The 21,257-nt window shown below is 50.1% G+C and overlaps 1 protein-coding gene across 4 annotated transcripts; it reads right to left on the bottom strand.

The window, feature by feature from the left end:
- Positions 1–985: 985 nt before the first annotated feature.
- Wbp2 (WW domain binding protein 2) lies at positions 986–9,342 on the bottom strand. Of its 4 annotated transcripts, none has more exons than XM_041636167.1 (8): positions 9,231–9,342; positions 6,162–6,270; positions 4,919–5,054; positions 4,027–4,119; positions 3,075–3,209; positions 2,730–2,855; positions 2,134–2,210; positions 986–2,022 (listed from the first exon to the last, which is right to left on the bottom strand). In XM_041636167.1, exons 1-8 carry the CDS (start codon positions 9,287–9,289, stop codon positions 1,969–1,971), a joined length of 789 nt encoding a protein of 262 aa, XP_041492101.1. In that variant the 5' UTR covers positions 9,290–9,342; the 3' UTR covers positions 986–1,968. The 4 variants fall into 4 exon arrangements, with proteins under 4 accessions (XP_041492101.1, XP_041492102.1, XP_041492103.1 ...); XM_041636168.1 differs by having other exon boundaries at positions 2,730–2,852; XM_041636169.1 differs by lacking the exon at positions 3,075–3,209.
- Positions 9,343–21,257: the final 11,915 nt, after the last annotated feature.

The following is a 21,257-nucleotide window of genomic DNA, read 5'->3' as shown; positions in this document are numbered from 1 at the left end:
AAAGAGCCCCAAGGTACCACCCTCTGCTAGGGGAGGGTGGAGGGATCGAAGGACCAGGGTGTCACTGCCTTGGAGGGCCTTCTCCCAGGCTCCCTGCACCTTCCTTCAGCCTCGATCCTGGCAGGATCCTCCCCAGCCAGGAGCAGAAGTGGACCGAGTGGGCGGGGTAAGCCCCACCCACCGCCCCATCGAGGCGCCGGGGAAGAGTCCAGAGCTCTTGGCGAGGGTGGTAAGGCCAGGCTATATGGCAGCCTGCCTCAACTATGCCTGGGCCAAGGAAGCTGACCTAGACCTGTGGTGTTCTCGGCCCAAAGTTTTCTGAATGGGTCCCAGATCTGGGTTAGGGTGGGGCAGGCTCAGGGCAGGGACTCCTGAGAGAAGCATTTCCTCGCCCAGCAGTCAGCTGTCCAGCCCGCTCCACCCAACAGGTGACATTCCAGGGGTGGGATGGGGCTACTTGGTGTTAGTCAGGGAGGGACAGAAGGAGGCGAAGCTCAGGCCCACGACTGATGGTCAGGAGGGTGCTCCTTCCCTAGCTCTGAGAGCCCCTGGGGGTGGGTGGCAAGGCCTTGCGCAGTCTGGGAGCATTTTGGTCAGGAGAGAACCCTTCAGTACGGGGATCTCTGTTTCTTGACAGTGAGTGGGGTGCAGGCCTGGCTTAGCTTTATTCTACCCTCTTCTTCCCCTGGGTCTGGGGGCAGTAACCAGCCCAGCCACACTCCCCCACCAGACTCTTGGCAGGCCTGGGCTGGCTTTCCAGCCTATGCTCGGTAGGGGATCGGGAGTTCAGAGGGGATACAGGCCTTGTCCTGCCCCCAGCTGGCAGTGGGTGACCTTACGAACCACCCCAGGCAGATACAGAGGCCTCTGTAAGAAGGCTGGGAACCAAATGCACCAGTACTGACAGGAAACAGATCTCTAGCCCCTCCTCCCGGCAGCTCCTCCTCCCGGAAGTCCTCGCCCTGGTCATCACACAGAGTCAGCGTCCAGTCACTTCATTTTACTATATTTCACAGTTGTAGCAAACAAATCAAGGTGCAAACAGGGTTTATTTCACATTAATATATTAACTGGATTTTTTCTGTGTCAAATAAATAGGGAATTCTCTTTAAATAACCATCTCCTCATTTTGCAACCAGACCAGGAACAAGAGCAAATCTTAGTACATCCAGGGGGCGTGAAGCTCACACAGGGGCAGATGGCAAGTGTCAGGTCCCATGGTTGGAGGTGCTCATTCCCAGACCAAATGGCCTCATTGGACAGACACGCATTCTCCAGCACTCCTGTGGAGAGGCCTCTGGCAAAGGGACAGGAGAAAGGGGAACTAATTCCCAGAAACTCCACCAGAGGGGCTTCCTCCTCCACCGTGCCTTTGCTTCTGATGCCACCAACTACTGGAGGCTCAGGTGAAACACCCAAAGACGGGGGCAACAGAAGGGACAAGGACAGGACAGGTGCGACAGGCTGTGACTGAGGCCAGAGCCTGGCCAAAGGGAACGTGGACTGATCACACACTGGGACAGTGACCTTCCAGGGTCAGGCGCATTCCAGGGGGGAGGAATGTGAACACAGCCTGGCAGGGTCTAAGGGGAAGACCCAAGGCTGCTCTGACAAGCCCAAGATTCAGGCTGAGGGGGCTGGACTGTGGTGGAGGAGTGGCCAGAGAGTCCCTCTGTGGGAAGGAGCTACTGCAGTGGGGAACAAGGAGTCATCCGTGTTCCCGAGAGCCCCAGAAATGGTGAGAAGGAAGCTAGACGGAGCAGCGCCAAGGGCTGAGCTAGTGTGAGAAGCTGGGAGGCGCTCGCAGAGGCCAGGAGCCCCAGCCTTCCATCAGGGCTGGTTCCTGGTAACTGTTTATAATCAGGACTGGGGAAGATCAGGGTCCTCCCTGGCCTCCCAAAGTCCCAGATGCAGCTCCATGGGAGGCCCAGGAAGGGGTCTTCCGAGAGGCAGGGAAGTGGGCATAGTCTACTGGGTCTTCTTGTCCTCTGGGGGGTAGTAGGGTGGCGGCGGAGGCTGGCTCTAGAGGAAGAAACAAAGATCACGTGAGAAATCGCAGAATGAGCTGTGGTCTCTTTCACCGCAAGCTCCCAGGCTGCGGGACAGAGAGGGCAGAAGGTCTCATCCACTCACCGTGGGCATGTAGACATTGTGTGGGTTGCCTGGGTTGTAATAGGCGCTGGCAGCTGCTTCGGCAGCCTTAGCCTCAGCTGTGAAAACAAACACAGGGAGGAATGGCAATGAGCGACAACCCCCTGCCTCACCTGAGTTCAGGGCAGCTGGCACTGGTGACTCAGACCACCAAAGGGTTCTGTGACTTTCCTAAGCACCTGCCATGTACCGGCACTGTCCTTTACGTGCCCTTGGCATGAGTCTGTCAGGTGGTCCTGGTGACCATCTGTAGAAGAGGCAAACAGGGTGACCCTTCCCAGCCCAAGGTCACTGCTGGTTGAAGGCCAACCTCACCTCACCTCACCTCCAGACTGTTCTTCATGTTCTGTGGCGCTGCACACAAAACACAGGCCTAGCTCATGACAGGCAAGGGCTCACTGAACCCCACCCAGCCCTTGGAATACAGCTCTTCGCCACCAGGTGGTGTGTGAGCCAGAAGCCCTTCATCATTTGAGGCTCTCTCTCCGCAGGCTCCAGCCATCCTGTGGGGTTCTCTGTAAGACCCCTGAGGAGAGACTGCTGGTCCTGAAGGACGGCTAGCAGCCCACAGGCCTCACCTGCGGGAGTGGAGGGGGCACTGGGGCCGCTGACTGGAGGCTCCATGGGCCCAGGATAGGGTGGCGGTGGAGGCTGTACATATCCCATGGCTCCATCCATCATGGGAGGTCCCGGATAGAACTCTGCTTGGAAAGAGTGAGAGAAGACAGTGAGCAGCCCCGCTTGCTTCCCTCACAAGGCTACTCCTGGGAGTGGCCAGTCCAGTTTCTTGGGGTGCCCTCTAAACTCTCCAGTGTCTGCTGGGTCTAAAGTAGGTGAAAGGGCACATCTCCCCTCTGCAACCTGAAGGTGTGGTCAGTGGGCGGGTGGGGAGGCAGAGGCTGGGCAGCAAAGGACACACTCACCAGGTGGGGGCGGTGGGTAGGGGTAGCCAGGAGGGCAGGGGTACATTCCATTGGCGACTGGCGGGGGAAAGACATAGGCCCCGCTGGGCATGTAAGGGTACCCATAGGCTCCATTAGGGGCTTCACCTCTGGAGGCTATAAGTACAAGGGGAGAGAGAGATGAGTGTTGCCTGCTTCAGGACTGATGGGTCCCAGGACTGTGCCCACAGACGTGCCCTGCGACCATTCCACTGCCCACCCCACTGGATCTGCCTAGGTCACCATGTGGGGAGGGGAGGGTGGGAAGGCAACAGGACAGAAGCCAGAGAGGGAAGTGGATGGAGAGGTAAAGGGGTGGGGGTTGGAGGGGAGGGGAGGGGTGGAAGGGAGGGAGGAGGAGAGGGTGGGGGAGGAGGGGAGGGTGGAGGAGAGGATAGTGGTTGAGGGGAGGGGAGAGGAGGGGGTAGAGAGGAGGGTGGAGGGGAGGGTGGAAGGTGGGAAGGAGGGTAAGGGATGGAGAGCAGGGTGGGGGTGGAAGAGAGGAGAAGGAGCAGAGGAGAGGGTAGGGGGTGGAGGGGAGGGTTGGGGGTGAAAGGGAGGGTGGAGGAAAGGGTGAGGGTGGGGTGGAGGGGAGGGCTGGGGTTGAAGAATGAGAGGTACAAATGTTGAACACAGTGCTTGATATTTATGATGGCTGCTGGATGGTAGTTTAACAGTTGGGTTTTTTGTTTGTTTTTTAGTCCAGACATTTCTGTCAAAATGTTGTATGCCTGTTATGGGCAGAGGAAACCCACAGACGATAATTACAGGTTTCTTTCCCAGTTCCCAGTCCTGTCAGCTGGGCCCAGACAGTTACCTCCTGGGGCTTACTATCAAAAAGAAAAACAAAAAACAAAAAAAAAAAACAAACAAGAAACCCACGTGTTAGATGTCAGGTGTGTCCTCAGCCTGCAGTTCGTAAGAACTAGGATACCTTGAGAGGCCACCTGGAGCATCCGCTGCCCAAACTCAATGGCGCCCCCTGCTGTGAAGGTCAACTTGTAGGAAGCCGCGCCTTCCCAGCCACCTGAGAAGGGACAAGGACAGTGAAGGAACAGAGAGGAGAGAGAAAACAGGTTCCGTTCAGAGAGAAGGCTCTTTGTCCTCTTCTGGCGCTCATCCAACACCAAGGAGGGAGGGAGGCTGTCAGGAAGGGGCAGGGCTTCTGCCTGTAGCCCACAAAACACCTGGTGCTGCAAGCCGGCCTGGCTCCTGCTTGTGGGTTTCATCTCAACAGGGCTTTCCCCCACCCACAGCCAAATACACTGCCAGGACCAAGGAAGGCTACATGACTGATTGCCAAGCCAATGACAAGGGGGAGGGGAGGAAGGCTTCTCCTGACCACCAGCAAAGCCTTGGCAGCTCTCCTGGTAACTGACATGGAGGTTCAGGGTAGAACTCTCCTGGGAAGAGGCAGCCTGGCAGGGTGTAGGGGGCTGAGGCTGACACAGACTACCCTGGAGTCTGGGAGTCAGCCACAAAGCAGTGCCCTGCCAGCCTGGCTCTCATGGAAGGCTCCTCCCAGGATGGGACATAGCTTCTCCCAAATCTAAAACCTGGGCCTTCCCGGCGGGAGAGAGGGAAGAATGAGCACAGCACATTTAGTTTTAATTTTTCTGCTGGGCTCATAAGGATGATTTTCCCAGCTCCTGGCAACCAAACCCCACGTGTGCCGCTGAGCCATTAGCCCAGGTATCTGAAATTAATTCACGGCTGGGAAGTGGAGGCTTGGACGAGTCTGAAAGGGGCTCTCCAGGAGGCAGTCGGAGATGTCCAGAACACCTCATAAAGAGCCAGTCGCGTCCCTGAGGTCCCTTGTCACCTACCTCCTGCTTCAGCCTTCACTGTCCCCTTAATGAAGTTGGCACCAAACACCGGCTGCTTGATCTCACAGTCCTTCATCAGATAGAAGGGCATCATAAAGGACTGCATGGCATCCTTCCCCTTAGACAGAAAGATGACCTGAAGAGAGGCAACCAGGCTGTCAGCGCTAGAACCTACCCAGCTTAGCCCTTGCTTCCCACCCGTTTTCCGTGTGCTGGGTCTGTTCCTAGCGCCAGTGCAGGCAGCGGAGCCCAGCCACATGCTCCTCCCGGGTGCTATAAAGTAAAAGGCCCAGGTTCAGCCTGGAGACACCGACTCAGGTGTTCACAGGAGGGACCTGCAGGCTGCAGAGGGTGAGGGAACACCATTAGTATCTCAGAGACTAAGGGGGTGGCCGGTGTGGTGTATCCATGGAGGGGCCTACTATGCTAGGTGCCCAGCAGGGCAGGCTCCTGAAGCTGGGAGGCAGAGCCCAAGCTCAAACGAAGTGTAGCACAGGGTCCAGGAGAAGGGATCACCGTGACTTCCTACAGGTCACACTTTGCCTAACAGCCACAGAACTCTCCTGGCCACATCTGGAAACCCCCTCAGTCTCTCTTCTCTTAATCACATTCATCTATGATACAGGCGTGTGTGTGGGTGTGCACACACAGAGGACAGAGGACGTCCTCCCCTTCCATCACGTGGGTCAACCCCTCGGTTTCCAAACCACCAGACACTCAACCTAAGGGCAGATGAGAGCCTCCAGAGGGGCGGTTGACACCCTGCAGCCGTGCGCTCTTAGCTGGTGGGAAGCCACAGCCAGCGGACGCCCCTTTCTCAACTACTCTTTTGTATTACTCAGAGCCCACACGGCTCATTCTCAGGCGAGGCCGATTCTGCAGCCTGGCATCTTTCACGCTGTAGGGTTCTGCTGGGCTTTGTGCCCAGCCTGGAGGCTGTGGCCCTGCTACTGTATCCTGTTTACCACAGCCATCGCTCTGACTGTGCACATGAGCCTCGAGGGCTTCTCCAGGCAAGCCATCGCTGCAGCTGTCTCCGACCTCAGAGAGACTTTTGTGGAATCTGCATGGCCCAGGTCAGGAAAGCAATGCAAATGGCCTGGTCCAGGGTCATGTGACAGAGAAACAGGCAGAGCAAAGCAATAGTTTTCCCCAGGGTTCGAAGGCCACTGGTGTCCCAAGGCTGAAGGAGAGACACACGAGACACTGGAAAGCAGAGGCTCTAACCTGCTGCACAACTCACCCGGTACGGGGTTAGATAGACAGTGCCTTTCTTGGTCCCTTTGAAGGCCTCTGGCACGTTCTTCATGTCATTGAATGTGAGCTCCACATGGTCATAGGTCATCAGGATGCTGTGACAAGAAGACAAAGCCCTGGTGATAGTCTGGACTCGGGCTTCGTCCCTCACAAGCAGCAGGGCTTCAAGGAACCCTCAGTGCAGCAGCAGAGAGGAGCAGGTTGGGCCTACAGCCTCCACGGAGCCCCCAGAGGAAAGAACCATCTTCATCTCCGGCTGGATTAGAACACCTGGCCTTCTCTTTGGTTCAAGTTGTGGGGTGGTGGTTTGGGAGCCGCATTTCATAAAGCTCAGGCTGGCCTCAAGCTTACTAAATTCCTCCTGCTTCCACCTCTCAAGTGCCAGGATTATAGGCTTCTACCAGCATGCTGGTTTCGTGAGGTGTGAGGGACGGAACCCAGGGTTTTGTGCAGGTTCGGGAAGCAATGCCACCTGAGTCACAGCCGCAACTCTTTGACTGTTGTGGCTTTAAAAAAAACTAATATAGGGCTGGAGAGATGGCTCAGAGGTTAAGAACACTGATTGCTCTTCCAGAGGTCCTGAGTTCAATTTCACAACCATCTGTAATGAAATCTGGTGCTCTCTTCTGGCCTGCAGGCATACATGCAGACAGAACACTGTAAACTAACTAACTAAATAAATATCTTTAAAAAAAAAAACAAACTAATATAACTGGGTGGTGGTGCATGCCTTTAATCCCAGCACTCAAGAGGCAGAGGCAGGTGGATCTCTGTGAGCTCGAGGCCAGCCTGGTCTACAGAGTGAGTGCCAGGACAGCCAGAGCTACACAGAGAAACCCTGTCTCAAAAATACCAAAGCAACAACAACAAAACAAACAAACAAATCCCTAATATATAAACGTGAGTCTAATGGGATTTGGAGATGTAGCTCACGAGTATTTGCCTAGCATGGTCATGGCTCTGGGTTCTTCCCCAGTGCCCCCCCCCCCACAATAAACAAAGTAAAAAAAACGACTCTACCCTTGCATTGGCTCCTCTGAAGCTGGAGTTACAGATGGTTGTGAGCTGCCTGACATGGATGCTGAGAACTAAACAGGTCCTCCGAGAAAGCATATTCTTTTGCATGTGTGTGTGATTTTTTGAGACAGGGTTTTTCTGTGTGACAGAAAGGATGACCTTGAACTCACAGAGGTCTGCCGGCTTTTGCTTCTGGGATTAAAGGCGAGGGCCACCGACGCCTGGGGAGTGGTGAGAATGTATTCTCAAATGCTGAACCATCTCCCCAGCCCATTAATCCAAGCTTCAGCTGGAGCTGCAGAAAATGTCTGTACATAAAGCCCTTGAAACAGGTGTGTGTGTATTTAATTCTTGGGGAAGAGTTGACGTTGACAGTGTTTATCTCCAACAGTGGTTTGTAAATTAAAGATTAATGTTCACTAGTTCAAATATCAAAGTTTGAGAACTGCACTTAAATTTCAATTATTACTGACACATCTGTTTCAGAAGTGAGGTTGAAGTTCTTCCCAGAATCCTATTTGGTAGCAGTGAGCTGAGTCAGGTGCTGAGGCTCCCCCCACTCGGGGAGAGGGGGAATGTAGGGAGGTGCGGGTAGATACCTTCTAGAAAAGACCCAATTTAAGAGAAGGATAAACCACTCTCAGATGATGAAACCAAATAGCTCTGGTGGTAGTGGTGCATGCCTGAACGCAATGCACTCAAAGGCCTCAAGTAGGGCTGCCTCAAGTTCAAAGCCAACCTGAAATGAAACAATGGCTCAAAGACCAGAGAAAGCGGTAGTGCAGGAGGCGGCCATCGCATGGCAACAAAGTACTTGGCCCAACCGAGGCACTGGATGAAGTTCACCAGAGAACCAGGGTCCTCAGATTGCATGATAAAAAGCTCCAAGTTCACATGGTTTCACTCATCTGTCTCCTCCTCATCCCAAATATCCTTTCTTGGTGCAGTGGCAACACAGGACATAATAGAACCAACACAATGAAAGAGGCCAGCTCTGGATAGAGAAGTGATTTCCAGATACATGCCGAGCTGGCCAGAACCTGCCAAGAACTAGGGGGACAAAATCAGCATATCCAGTCTGCGTCACCCTGCACCTTCTCCTCTGACTCATCAAACACTCCCAAGTGACAGGTCCCAAGCTGGGTGTCGGCTTTGCCCTCCACCACGCCTCCCTTGGCCTTCAAGAGAAAATTCAAGCCTGTATATAGCTCAAGTCCGGAGAGTCTGATTTCCAATGTCCAAAGAAGAAAGGGGAAAGAGAAGCTGTGGACAGGGCCCAAAAGTTGGAGAAAGAGTGGATTGTGTGGGGGAGGGTAGAGAAAAAAATATCCTTAAGTTAGAGACCTCTGCTCTGCGAACCGACTTAGGCCATAAGAAATTCAAGAGATCCAGGCAAGAGGCAAGCCTTCACAATGCCCGCTGGTGCCAGGCACTGGGTTGAGGAGCTGACAGCCACTTAGTTCCACCTCTAGGGCCTCAGCCTTTCTTCTGAGACGTTCTAGAATACACGAGAAGACCGGAGAGGAGTAGCTAGGCCTATTGATTGTGGGGTCAAGATACTTGCCTTCAGTTCCTCACAGCGCTAAGACAAGTTATACACCCTCTTTGGGCCTCACCTGCCCTACCCGGATAATGGGCATCGTAGTGTCTGCGGCACAAGATTAAGTACTATCTAAGGCTGAACAGACGCAGTGGCTGCCGCGTAGTAACAACTTAGTAAATGTCCAATAAAGCGCAAAGGTTTTTACGACTCCACTTGGGAAGGGGCTCAAGAAACCACCCGTCCGCCTCACTCACGGCCCCAAACCCTGACACTATCCTGCTGCCCCACCCCCACCCAGCACCCCAGCTGATCAGCACCCCAGCTGATCAGCAACACTCCGGTCCTCCAGCCCCGCCTCCGGCCGTTGCCACCCCTTCCCCCCACGCTCCATCAATTTCCTTCCCTTCCCACCACATCCCACCGCCCACCGCCCACCGCACAAGGTGGCCGACACCCGCCCTTCGAGTCTCCAGGATCCTTCCGCCGGGTTTTCACCTCTCAGTGTTGTTGACGATCACTCCGCCACCCTCTGAGTGATTCTTGTTGAGCGCCATAGTCTCTCCCACTGGGGTCCCGAGACTCGCAACGCTCTGCGCCTGCGCGGGCCTTTGGCCCGCCTCTAGTGGCGTCGTTGGTATTACAGTCAGCCAATCACAGCTCCTGCGCGTAGGCAGAGTCACCGCCTGATCTCCAATGTCACGTGGCGAGAGTTTACTCCCGCTTCCCCTCCCCCCAAGTTGCCCCTGCATCACAAACAAGCCGACCGACTACAATTCCCAGCAGGCAATGGTCCCGCAACCGCGACCTCGCCTTGAGTTGAGTAATGAATGCATTCTGGAACTCGTAGTCTTTTTTTACTATCGGCCAGGCTTGCTACGTTATTTACAAAACCTTAAACTTCTGTATGCGTCTTTCACGCCGACCCCCTCACGTTAAGCAATCTCAATCGAAGAAATGTAACTTAAACGTGATGATTTGGTGTGTGCAACGTTTAAAAGTCACTTAATGAGCCGCCTTCTTATCGCGAACTAACCTGAGTGGTTCGCCCATACACTTGGGTGTGATAGACTCAGTCCCCTTCTAGGGGAGACTGGAAGAGTCCGAGCAAAATACACTTTAATCAACTCACGCGAGTCGGACTGTGTGAACTTCAGGGGACAGCGGTCCGCTCCCCTCCCTCTTCCTCGCCCAGAACCTGCCGCCAGCAGCAGCTACCTCGCGATGGCGCTGCTTCCCTCTCTAGTGCGACTAGCTAGTCCTGCTAGGTACCCGCTGGAAGAGTTAAACAGCAGGGTTTAAATGAGACCTGGGATAATTGCACGAAACCAGCCAAAGAGGACTTTCAAAATATCACTGACTCAGTTTGTGACCCAGTACTGAGCGTCTCGCTACTGCGTTGCAGTGAATCTAAACTCCATCTCTGAGATGAATCCTTCGCAGGGCAGGGCCTGGAAGGATTGTGAAAGGTTCCCAGTATCCTTAATCTTAGGAGATAGATCAGTGTTTGATTTGAAGCAGACAACCAGTACTTCGGAGGCTGAGGCAGGAAGTTGCTGCAAATTGGAGGTCAGCTGGGGTTGCATAATAATTCCCAGACCAACCTCAGCTACAGTAAGACGCTGTCTTAAAAACCGGGGGAGGTGGGGGGTTGAATAGATTGCTTTTCCAAGCACTGAGGTCAGGCTTTTGACAACCGATTGCCTCTAACGCCAGCACCTGATGTCTCTGTCTCTGGCCTTCTCATGCGTCATATATAAACACACCCACCTACATAGATGCACACACATGCATATCATTAAAAAATGATGAAAAGTACATTTTTAAAATTATTTCTCTATTTTCATTTTGTGTGTATAACTGTTTGCCTGCGTGCACGGATGTGGACCACAGTGAGTACAGGGGCCGCAGGAGGATGGGAGAGGGCATCCTATCTCTTGGAGCTGGAGTTCCAGATGGTTGTAAACTGTCTGTATGTGCTAGGAACCCATGTCTTTTGCAAGGACAGGAAGTGCTCTGAGTTGCTGAGCCATCTTTCTGGTTCCATAAAGTAAATCTTGTTTTAAAAAAGTAAAATCCAGGGGCTGGAGAGATGGCTCAGCAGTTAAGAGCATTGCCTGCTCTTCCAAAGGTCCTGAGTTCAATTCCCAGCAATCACATGGTGGCTCACAACCATCTGTAATGGGATCTGGTGCTCTCTTCTGGCCTGCAGGCATACACACAGACAGAATATTGTATACATAATAAATAAATAAATATTTTTAAAAATTCTTAAAAAAAGTAAAATCCAACTCTATATGGTAATATACAGAGTGATGATGAAGAAATAAACCCTTATCTGCATGCAATAGGATACGGAGAGAACGTCAGGCAGGAATCACAGCACTATCTCTCTGAGACGCAGTTTTGGGGAATTTCGGGGTGATTCACAGTGCAAAGGATTCTTTTGTTCTTTAGGGGTTGTTTTTTTTTTTCTAGGTACACTCTGATACAAGTCAAAATGGCCACAGATTTTAGTTTGTTTGGTTTTTGAGAAAAAGTCTCTTGTAACCCATATAGGACCACTAACAAATTCCTGGACCTCCTACCTCTACCTCCCAAGTGCTAACAGTATAGACTTCGGCCACCTTACCTGGCCAGATTTATTTATTTATGAATTTACTTAATATACAGGGTCTTAGGTAGCTCATGTTGGCCAGGCATGAGCTACGCAGCTGACAGTGACCTTAAACTCCCAGCTTCCTGGCCTCTACCACCTCCTGAATTGCAGGCCTGGCTGGGCAAAGTGCTGGCCATCTGGTGACTCTGGGATTCCAGGCACATTAGGCAAAGTTCTAAACTGCACTGTGTCTCCAGCCCCAGGTTTGTTTATTTATTTTTTAAGAGCAACTTCCAAGCTGAGGGCAATGAAGCCGTCAGGAATCAGACCTAAGAGGACTGATGAAAATTTGAGCCCCTCCTTGTTTATCTGTTGAATTCCAAGCCATCCAGACTGACCTGGTCTACAAAGCGAGTTCCAGGACAGCCAGGGCTGTTACACAGATAAACCCTGTCTGGGGTGGGAACCTAAACAAAGACAACACCAACAACAAAACCAAACCAAACAAAAAAAGAAAGTAAAATAAAATGAAAAGCCAGGTAAGGTCCCAGCACTCTGGAGGCAGAAGCAGGCAGTCCTCTGTGAGTTAAGACCAGTTTGGTCTACAGAGTGAGTTCCAGGACAGATAAAGCCATACAAAGAGTTTATATCTCAAAAACAAACAAAACAAAAACAAAAGAATAAGGGGCGGGCTGGAGAGATGGCTCAGAGGTTAAGAGCACTGGCTGCTCTTCCAGAGGTCCTGAGTTCAATTCCCAGCAACCATATGGTGGCTCACAACCATCTGTAATTTGATCTGTTTCCCTCTTCTGGCATGCAGACTGAACACTGTATAAATAATAAATAAATAAATTAAAAAAAAGAATAAGGGGCTAGAGAGATGACAGGGATTAAGAGTGCTTGCTGCTCTTCCAGGGGACAGAGTTCAGTTCAAGCACAAATCAGATGACTTACAATGGCCTGTAAATCCACTCCTGTGAATCTGATAAATCCTCTTCTGGCCTCTACAGGTACCTGCACTCAAATGCTCTCTCTCTCTCTCTCTCTCTCTCTCTCTCACCCACACACACACACACTCTCTCTCTCTCTCTCTCACACACACACACGTGCGTGCGCACACACACACACACACACACGCGCGCGCGCGCGCGCACGACTTGAGGACTGACTGGTAGGAGGAAGGTCGCTGGGGAGATATCATCTCAGGAACTGAATCTCTGAGAAGTTTCTAGACTCTAGTGATATCTTGTGATCACTGAAGACAACAGTTTTACCTCTTGACCTAGACATTACAATGGCCAGAAAATTTATGAACAAGCATGTTTGGGCCAGTTTCCAAACAAATGATTCAACACTTCCTTGAGTGGATTGTTGGACTGGTCCAGCTAGACGAGTGTTTCCTGATTTACACTGCTGTTTTTCAGAGAATAGAGTATCTATGGGTAGAAGTACCTTTGTTTTATTTCAACCTCCTCTTAATTTTTTTTTTAAATTAAAAATTTCAGCCAGGCGGTGGTGGTGCACCCCTTTAATCCCAGCACTCGGGAGGCAGAGGCAGGCGGATCTCTGTGAGTTCGAGACCAGCCTGGTCTACAAGAGCTAGTTCCAGGACAGGCTCCAAAACCACAGAGAAACCCTGTCTCGAAAAACCAAAAATAAATAAATAAATTAATTAATTAAAATTTTCTTTTTTTGCCAGATGATGGTGGCTCACTGAATATCCCAGTACTCAGGAGGCAGAGACAGGTGGATTTCTGAGTTCAAGGCCAACATGGTCTACAGAGTGAGTTCCAGGCTTGAACTTGCAGAGATCCGCCTGCCTCTGCCTCTTGAGTGCTAGGATTAAAGCTCAACCTCCTTTTTAACTCTCCCCCATTTTTAATTTCCTTTTTTCTTATTTGTATTTTTTATGTATGAGTGCTTTGCATGACCACCTGCAGGCCAGAAGAGGGCATCAGATCCTAACACAGATGGTTCTGAGCTGCCACGTGGTTGTTGGGAATTGAACTCAGGATCTCTAGGAAAGCAATCAGTGCTCTTAACCTCTGAACCCTCTCTTCAGCCTCTCCTGTTTTTTTTTGTTTTGTTTTGTTTTGTTTTTTCAAATGTTTAGGTTGGTAAGATGAGGTAGCCCATGCCTTTAATCCCAGCACTCCAGAAGCAGGTGGATCTCTGTGAGTTTGAGGGTAGCCTGGTCTACAGAGTGAGTTTCAGGACAGCCAGAGCTACATAGTGAGACTCTGCCTCAAATATTTGTATTTAAATTTATTTTTACTTATCTGCTTTTATGTGTTTCATTTACATGTATGTATATGTATCACGTATGTGTCTGACATTCATGGAGGCCAGAAGAGGGCATCAGATTCCTGAAACTAGAGCTATAGACAGTTATGAACCACCGTGTGCGTGCTGGAATCAAACCTGGCTCCTCTGGAGGAGCAGCCAGTGCTCTTAACCACTGAGCCAATTTTTTTTGGGTCGTCTGGAAAAGCAGTATGTGTTCATAACCACATGGCCATCTCTCCAACCTTGCTGAGAATTTCTTGCTTTACTTTTTTTTTTTTTTTAAAAATTATTTAGGCCGGGCGGTGGTGGCGCACACCTTTAATCCCAGCACTCGGGAGGCAGAGGCAGGAGGATCTCTGTGAGTTCGAGACCAGCCTGGTCTACAAGAGCTAGTTCCAGGACAGGCTCCAAAGCCACAGAGAAACCCTGTCTCGAAAAACCAAAAAAAAAAAAAATTATTTATTATGTATACAGTGTTCTGCCTGCATGTGTACCTGCATCCCAGAAAAGGGCACCAGATCTCATTACAGATGGTTGTGAGCCACCATGTGGTTGCTGGGAATTGAACTGAGGACCTCTGGAAGAGCAGCCAGTGCTCTTAACCTCTGAGCCATCTCTCCAATCCTACATTTTTATTTTTATTTGATTTTTCGAGACAGGGTTTCTCTGTAGCTTTGGAGCTTGTCCTGGAATTCGCTGTGTAGACCAGGCTGGCCTCGAACTCACAGAGATCTGCCTGCCTCTGCCTCCCGAGTGCTGGGATTAAAGGCATGCACATTTTTAAATATTAACCAGGTGTGTTACTGGAACCCTAGCATTCAGGAGGCTGAGGTAGGGAATCATGAATTTCAAGCAGTCTGAATAACATAGTACACATCCATTTTCTTTGTTTTCGAGACAGGGTTTGTAGTGATATATTTTATGTATATTTATTTTAATAAATAAAGCTTGCCTGAAGACCAGAGTGCAGAGCCAAGCTACTAGAGGTCAGGCAATGTTGGCACACACCTTTAATTCCAGGATTTGGGAGACAGAGGCAGAGAGAACTCTGTTAGTTCAAGGCCACGCTGGCCTACACAAAATTGATCCAGTCTAAAGGAAAAACAGCTCACACAAAGGTGATCCCAGCACTTGGGGTCACATGACTTTAGTCCCAGCGCTAGGGAGGTGGAGACAAGAGTGCTGTGGCTGGGTGGAGAGAGGAATATGAGGCTGGAGGAGACAGGACCTCAGCATAGTCTAGGCACTCAGTCTGAGAAGCAGTCTGTAGTCTTCATAGAGAGGGCTGCAGTCTGAGGTTTTGTAGAGAGAGCATTCAGTCTGAGGATTAGTAGAGACAGGATCTTTGGTCTGAGCATTGGGAGAGGTAAGAACTATCTAGTGGTTGACTGCCCTGCTTCTCTGATTTTTCAGCATTAAATCCTATATCTGACTTCGGGTTTTTATTATTAAGACCAACTAGAATTCATACTATAAGGGTTTTTCTGTGTAACAACCCTGACTGTCCTGGAACTCGCTCTGCAGCCCAGGACACAGAGATCCACCTGCCTCTGCCTCCAGAGTGCTAAGATTAAAGGTGTGTGCCACCACAGCCTGGTGAGCATCCATCTTTAAATATTAATAATAAGCTTCAAAAAAAGAGGAAAATCCATGCAGTTGTGCCAGCATGACTATAAAAGGGAACCCGTGTCCAGTTCCTTCCCATCCCCAGCTCCACTCTTTGCCAAACATGGAGTCAGAGGCAGAGCCTGGCTTGTAGGCCTCAAGCTCACACAGTTTTGGAGGCACTATTTGAGAAACACAATACATTGCTCAGAACAGAGACATTCGCAAAGCCGCGCTGGGGCCTCCTGACGGGAAACGCTGTGGAGAGGAAGTCATGGCCTTAGAGATAGCAGGCTTAATCAGCTAAAACGTCCAGCTTTGAGAGTTTTAGAAAAACAGGTGACCGTGTGACACATTAAACAAAACCAAACAAACTGGAGAGGGGTTACGGGAGGAACAGTGTAGTGATATTTGGTTTATGTTTTAACAAATAAAGCTTGCCTGAAGATCAGACAACCCAAAAGGCCAGCCATTAGAGTTCTATTGCCTCTGCCAATGCTCAGACCGAAGGGGCAATCTCCTGCATCTCCTGACTGCATCTGTCTTCAACAAACCTCAGACTGCAATGAACCTTTGCCCCCTCTGCCTTATATTCCTCTCTCCGCCCAGCCACACCGCTCCTGAATCCACCTCCCTAGTGCTGGGATTACAGTCATGTGATACCAAGTGCTGGGATCACCTTTGTGTGAGTTCTGTTCTCTTTCCTATAGATCAGTCCTGTGTAGCCTTGAACTAACAGAGCTTCCTCTGCTCTTTCCAGTCCAAGTTTGGGATTAAAGGTGTGTGCCACCATTCCCTAGCCTCTGCTGGCTTAACTCTGCACTCTGATCTTCAGGCAAGCTTTATTTGCTAAAACATAAACTATCGCTACAGAAAGGAGGGAGGGTGACAGAGAGGGAGGAGGGGGCAAGATCTTGCAAACTGAGCTTCTCAGGCCATCACTGTAATCTGAGCATCTGATAGGGCAGTCGGGGGAAGCAGGGATTCTAGGGTATCTTCAGCAGTGTGAGGCCTTGTCCCCCCAAACAAACAACTACTCAAAGATTGTGGCCTGCTGTGTCGCCAAGGCTTGCTTCAAATTCCGGGATTTAAACGGTCCTCTTACCTTGTGGAGTAGCTGAGAGCAGGTGTGGACTGCTGTGCCCAGCCTTACACACGAAACAGGGACCCAGACAGGACCCCGGGAGTAACAGCTGATCAGCCTGATGCAGGTGAGAGATGCCAGACTCACAGAGCATGCTTAAAGAACCTCTCCACCACATCGACTCTTTGACTTTTATTACTTTACTAATGTGTGTGTGAGTACCACATTGGATAGGTAGAGGGCAGACTAATGTGTGTGTGAGCACCACATTGGATAGGTAGAGGGCAGACTAATGTGTGTGTGAGCACCACATTGGATAGGTAGAGGGCAGACTAATGTGTGTGTGAGCACCACATTGGATAGGTAGAGGGCAGACTAATGTGTGTGTGAGCACCACATTGGATAGGTAGAGGGCAGACTAATGTGTGTGTGAGCAACACATTGGATAGGTAGAGGGCAGACTAATGTGTGTGTGAGCACCACATTGGATAGGTAGAGGGCAGAAGACAAATTCTGAGAGCCAGTTTTCTCCTTCCCTGGGGGTCCCAGGTTTGGTGGCAAGAGCTTTTACCACTGACCCACCTGGCCAGCACACTGTTCTTTCTGTGTGTGTGCTTGGACTTTTGTTCTTTTGAGACAGCCTCTCTCTCTCTCTCTCTCTCTCTGTAAAATCCTGGCTGTTCTGGAACTCTCTATGTAGACCAAGCTGGACTCGCTTTTTTCTCCCTTCTTTTGTTGTCTTTCCTTCCTTCCTTCCTTCCTCCCTCCCTCCCTCCCTCTTTCTTTCTTTCTTTCTTTCTTTCTTTCTTTTCTTTCAACACAGGGTTTCTCTGTGTAGTTCTGGCTGTCCTGGAACTCACTCTGTAGACCAGGCTGGCCTCGAACTCTGAGATCCACTTGTCTCTGCCTCCGGAGTGCTAGGATTAAAGGTGTGTGCCACCACCACCGATTGCCTCTTCCCTTTTTAAACAGATTGTCTCTGTAGCCCAGGCTAGCCTGGTCCTTGGTATTTAGCCTATCCTAGCCTTGAACTCAAAGCAGTCCTCCTGCCTCAGCCTCCTGATTGCTGAGAGGACAGGGAAACAGCCTAGGAACACTCCCTTTCAGAAGTCTGATGTCTTTCTTTCCTGTTTGTCTTGCTGTAAAGATGTATTGTTTTATTGTGTACATGTGTGAACCTCTATGAATTTAGGTGCAGAAGCCCACAGAGGCCAGAAGAGGGCGCTAGAGCACCGGGAACTGCAGTTACAGGCAAGGTTGTGAACTGGTAGGTGCGGGTTTTCCAAGCCCCCTACAAGAGCCATCTCTCAGGCTCCTGGGAAAGATACTTTATAGGAACTGAGAATTGTCAGAGAGCCATGGTTAGGCCAGAGGTCACTGGGCTTCCGACCAAATGACAGCTGGTAGGTGGGTAGAAAACTGATTTCCTAGAACAATTGTAATCCGCTCCAGTTCATCTAAAATTGTTTCAACATTTTATCATGAATATTATTTTTTCCAGAAGAAGACCATGAATTGCAACAGCTAAAAACAAAACAATAAAAGCATTGTCCTAAGCCAAGTTTGGGAATTTATTTTGTCTATTCTCCCCACCCCTTTTTGTCACTGTTTGTTCCTTTTGAAATAAACTAAGAAGAAAGGGAAGGTTGCAGGGTAAAGTATGTGCTCGAGACGCTGGGATCTTCGTCCATTTGACTCTGGATGTTTAGGGTCCCAGAGCTGGATAGGGGAGACAGCGTGACTTAGCTCATCCTCAACTCCCTGGTGGCAGGATTAGCTTTAGCTATTAGCATTTACTTCACTCTGCAGGTCTGTAGTTTCAGCATTGGGAAGCTGAGGCAGGAGGACCAAGAAGTACAGGCCAGTTTGGGCAACAGAGTATAGGGGGGAAAATCACAGCTTTTCTTTTTCTTTCTAAGAACACAGATGATGGGGCTGGAGAGACAGTCTGGTAGTTAAAAACACTCACTCCCTGCTCAATCTATCAGCTTTGAGTTGGGTTCCCAGCACTCAGGACCATTTACAACTGCAGTTCCAGAGATCTGGTGCCCTCTTCTGGCCGCCATGGGTACTGCACACATGTGGTGACCAGACATGTGTGCAGACAAACACTCATACACAAAATAAAATGGAAGAGAAGACAGTGAGAAGCTTGGGAAGCAGGGGATGTTAAGTTAAGGGCTACAAGCCTGGCAACTTAGTGAGGCCCTGCCTTAAAAGAAAAATTATAAAATGGGATTGTGTTATAGCTTAGTGTTAAGAGTGCTTACCTACCATATATGAGGTCCTGAGTTCAAATCTCTAATCCCACCAAAGAAAATAATAATAAAATTAAGTCTTTTCTTAGGTCTTAGTGCAATCTCATGGATTCTCCAACTTTTTTTTTTTTGAGACAGGGTTGCATGTACCCCAAGTTGGCCTAGAACTCCCTTTGTACCCAAAACCAGCTTTACACTTGGGATCCTCCAGGTTCCAGTTCCTAAGTGCTAAGGTTACAGGCATGTGTCATCATACCCAATACCCAGTTTTGATTTTTTTTTTTTTTTCCGAGACAGGGTGTCTCTGTGTAGCCCTGGCTGTCCTGGAACTAGCCCTGTAGACCAGGCTGGCCTCAAATTTATCCACCTGCCTGTGCCTCCCGAGTGGTGGGATTAAAGGCACGTGCCACCTCCACTTGGTGATTTGTTTCCGTTTTTGACACAGGTTCTCGAAATGTACCTTAGGGTGACCTCAGACTCACACCCTCCTCTGTCTTCTCACTGCTGATACACAGGCATGCCACCTTGGCCTGGGGCTTTTCTAACAGTCTGTTTTAAGGGCTGGTTGATTGCAGGCATAAGGTCCCAGGCTATGGCTGGGGAGCCAAGGTCTCTTGGTTGCGCATAGGTTGGACTGAAGAGGGGGCGTGGCTAGACTCAATGAGGGGGTGGGGGGAGAAAAACCTTATAAAGCTTCAGGACGAGCAGAGTTTGGGGGATTCACTTGGGGTTCAGGCTGGCTGCTGTCTAGCTATCACACTAGCTATCTGAGCAGGGAGCATTTGTGTAAAGAATTAACTAGGAGACAGATGTGGTGACGCACGTATCTAATCCCAGGATTTGTGAGGGAGAGGTGGGGGGTGGGATTTGGAGACTGAAGCCAGCAGGAGGCTACTTAGCTAACTGAAACAGAAGAAGAAATAACCAGAAAGGAGTCTAGGGGTTATAAGGCTAGCAGGCACCATCTTCAAGCCTAGAAGACCAAAGGGAATTGTTGGAACCCCAGGTCTTTTCAGCACCCCCTTTCAGCAGAGTGTGACATGAAGCCACGGGCAATGGAGACATGGGACGGTAGTGGGGTTCACGGCGGGTCAACCACAGCTTCAGGGAGCAGTTTAGCGGGTGGTATTATGGGATCGAATTGTGTACATCACGCACAATATCACCACTGTCCCCCATCCCTGCCGCCCAAATTCATGCTGAGTCTTAACCCTTCCTCTTCGACTTTATTTGGAAGTAGAATTGTGAGAGACACTATGAGATGAGACCATTAGGTCGCCCTAACTTATGCTACTATTTGATGAGAGCCAGAATCACCTGAGGGGCTGCAGAGCCGGCTCAGCAGCTAAAAACAGTGACTTTTTTTCCTGAGGACCCAAGTTCATTTTCAACACCTGGTGCACTCGGTGGCGTCAACTCTCAATCAAGCCCCAGGTTATCTGCCGCCCTCTTCTGGCCTTTCCAGGTACTGCATATCATATATGTAGCGCACGAACATATATGCAAGCAAAAATACCCATGCACATACATCAAATAAAATAAATTTATAAAATTAGAATTACCTGGGAGACGAACCTCTATGTATGACTTACAGGGATTATCTTAATTGTCTTAATGAGGTGGGAGGCTCCATCCATTGAGGGCAGCATCATTCCCTGGACTGGGATCCTGGGCTAGTAGAAGGAGAAAGGGGGCCGAGGACAAGCACTTATCAGTCGCTGCCTTCTTAAAGTTTTATTTTGTCGTTGTTTTTTTTTTTTTGAAATTTTAAAAACTATGTTTATTAGCCGGGCGGTGATGGCGCATGCCTTTAATCCCAGCACTCGGGAGGCAGAGGCAGGCGGATCTCTGTGAGTTTGAGGCCAGCCTGGTCTACAAGAGCTAGTTCCAGGACAGGAACCAAAAGCCACGGAGAAACCCTGTCTCGAAAATAAAAAAAAAAACCAAAAAACACAAAAACTATGTTTATTAAGCATGTGCACCCTTACATGTATGGAAGTCAGAGGACAGCTTTTCAGAATCGGGGTCCTCCCTCCAAAGTGAGTCTTGGGGATAAAGTTGGGGCATCAGGCTTGGAGACAAGTGACTTCATATGCTGGGTGATTTTATCAGTCTTTTTTTTTTTTTTTTTGAGACAGGGTTTCTCTGTGGTTTTGGAGCCTGTCCTGGAACTAGCTCTTGTAGACCAGGCTGGTCTCGAACTCACAGAGATCCGCCTGCCTCTGCCTCCCCAAGTGCTGGGATTAAAGGCGTGTGCTGCCACCGCCCGGCTTCATCAGTCTTTTTTAAAAATTGTATTTAGATGTGTTTATTTTACAGATATGACTGTTTTGCTTGCGTGAATGCATGTATGTGCACTGCATGCCTGCCCAGTGCCCTCTGAGGTCAGAAGAGGGCATCAGGTCCCTCGGAACTGGAGTTACGGATGGGCACGAGCCACCATGTGGGTGCTGCTGGGGATTGTACGCCAGCCATCTGGAAGAACAAGTGTTCCAAGCTGCTGAGCCAGCTCTCCAGCCCCCAGCTTGCTTCGTGTTTGTGGATGCGGTGTGGTCGTTGCCTCCTGAAGTTCCTGCTGCTGTATCCGTGCCACCATGATGATTGTCATCCCAAAACAAACGAAAACCCTTCCTCCCTCAAGATGCTCTTGTCGCAGCAACAGGAAATCTAAGACACCTTCCAAGAAGGGAAAC

Source organism: Microtus oregoni, unplaced genomic scaffold (genome assembly GCF_018167655.1).
Source record: "Microtus oregoni isolate MIOR12 unplaced genomic scaffold, Mior012 000048F_ref0000485, whole genome shotgun sequence".
In the NCBI taxonomy this organism is placed as follows: Eukaryota; Metazoa; Chordata; class Mammalia; order Rodentia; family Cricetidae; genus Microtus; species Microtus oregoni.
Note: the sequence above shows the minus strand (reverse complement) of the source record. Positions and strands in the feature narration are given on the sequence as shown.

Excerpts from the sequence above, each read along its gene's own strand:
- Wbp2 (XM_041636167.1), bottom strand. The coding sequence starts at position 9,289 with ATGGCGCTCAACAAGAATCACTCAGAGGGTGGCGGAGTGATCGTCAAC. Across the intron at positions 5,055-6,161 it reads TCTATCTAACCCCGTACCGG|GTCATCTTTCTGTCTAAGGG; the intron begins GTGAGTTGTGCA and ends GCCTCTCTTCAG. Across the intron at positions 3,210-4,026 it reads GCTCCAGGTGGCCTCTCAAG|CCTCCAGAGGTGAAGCCCCT; the intron begins GTATCCTAGTTC and ends TTGTACTTATAG.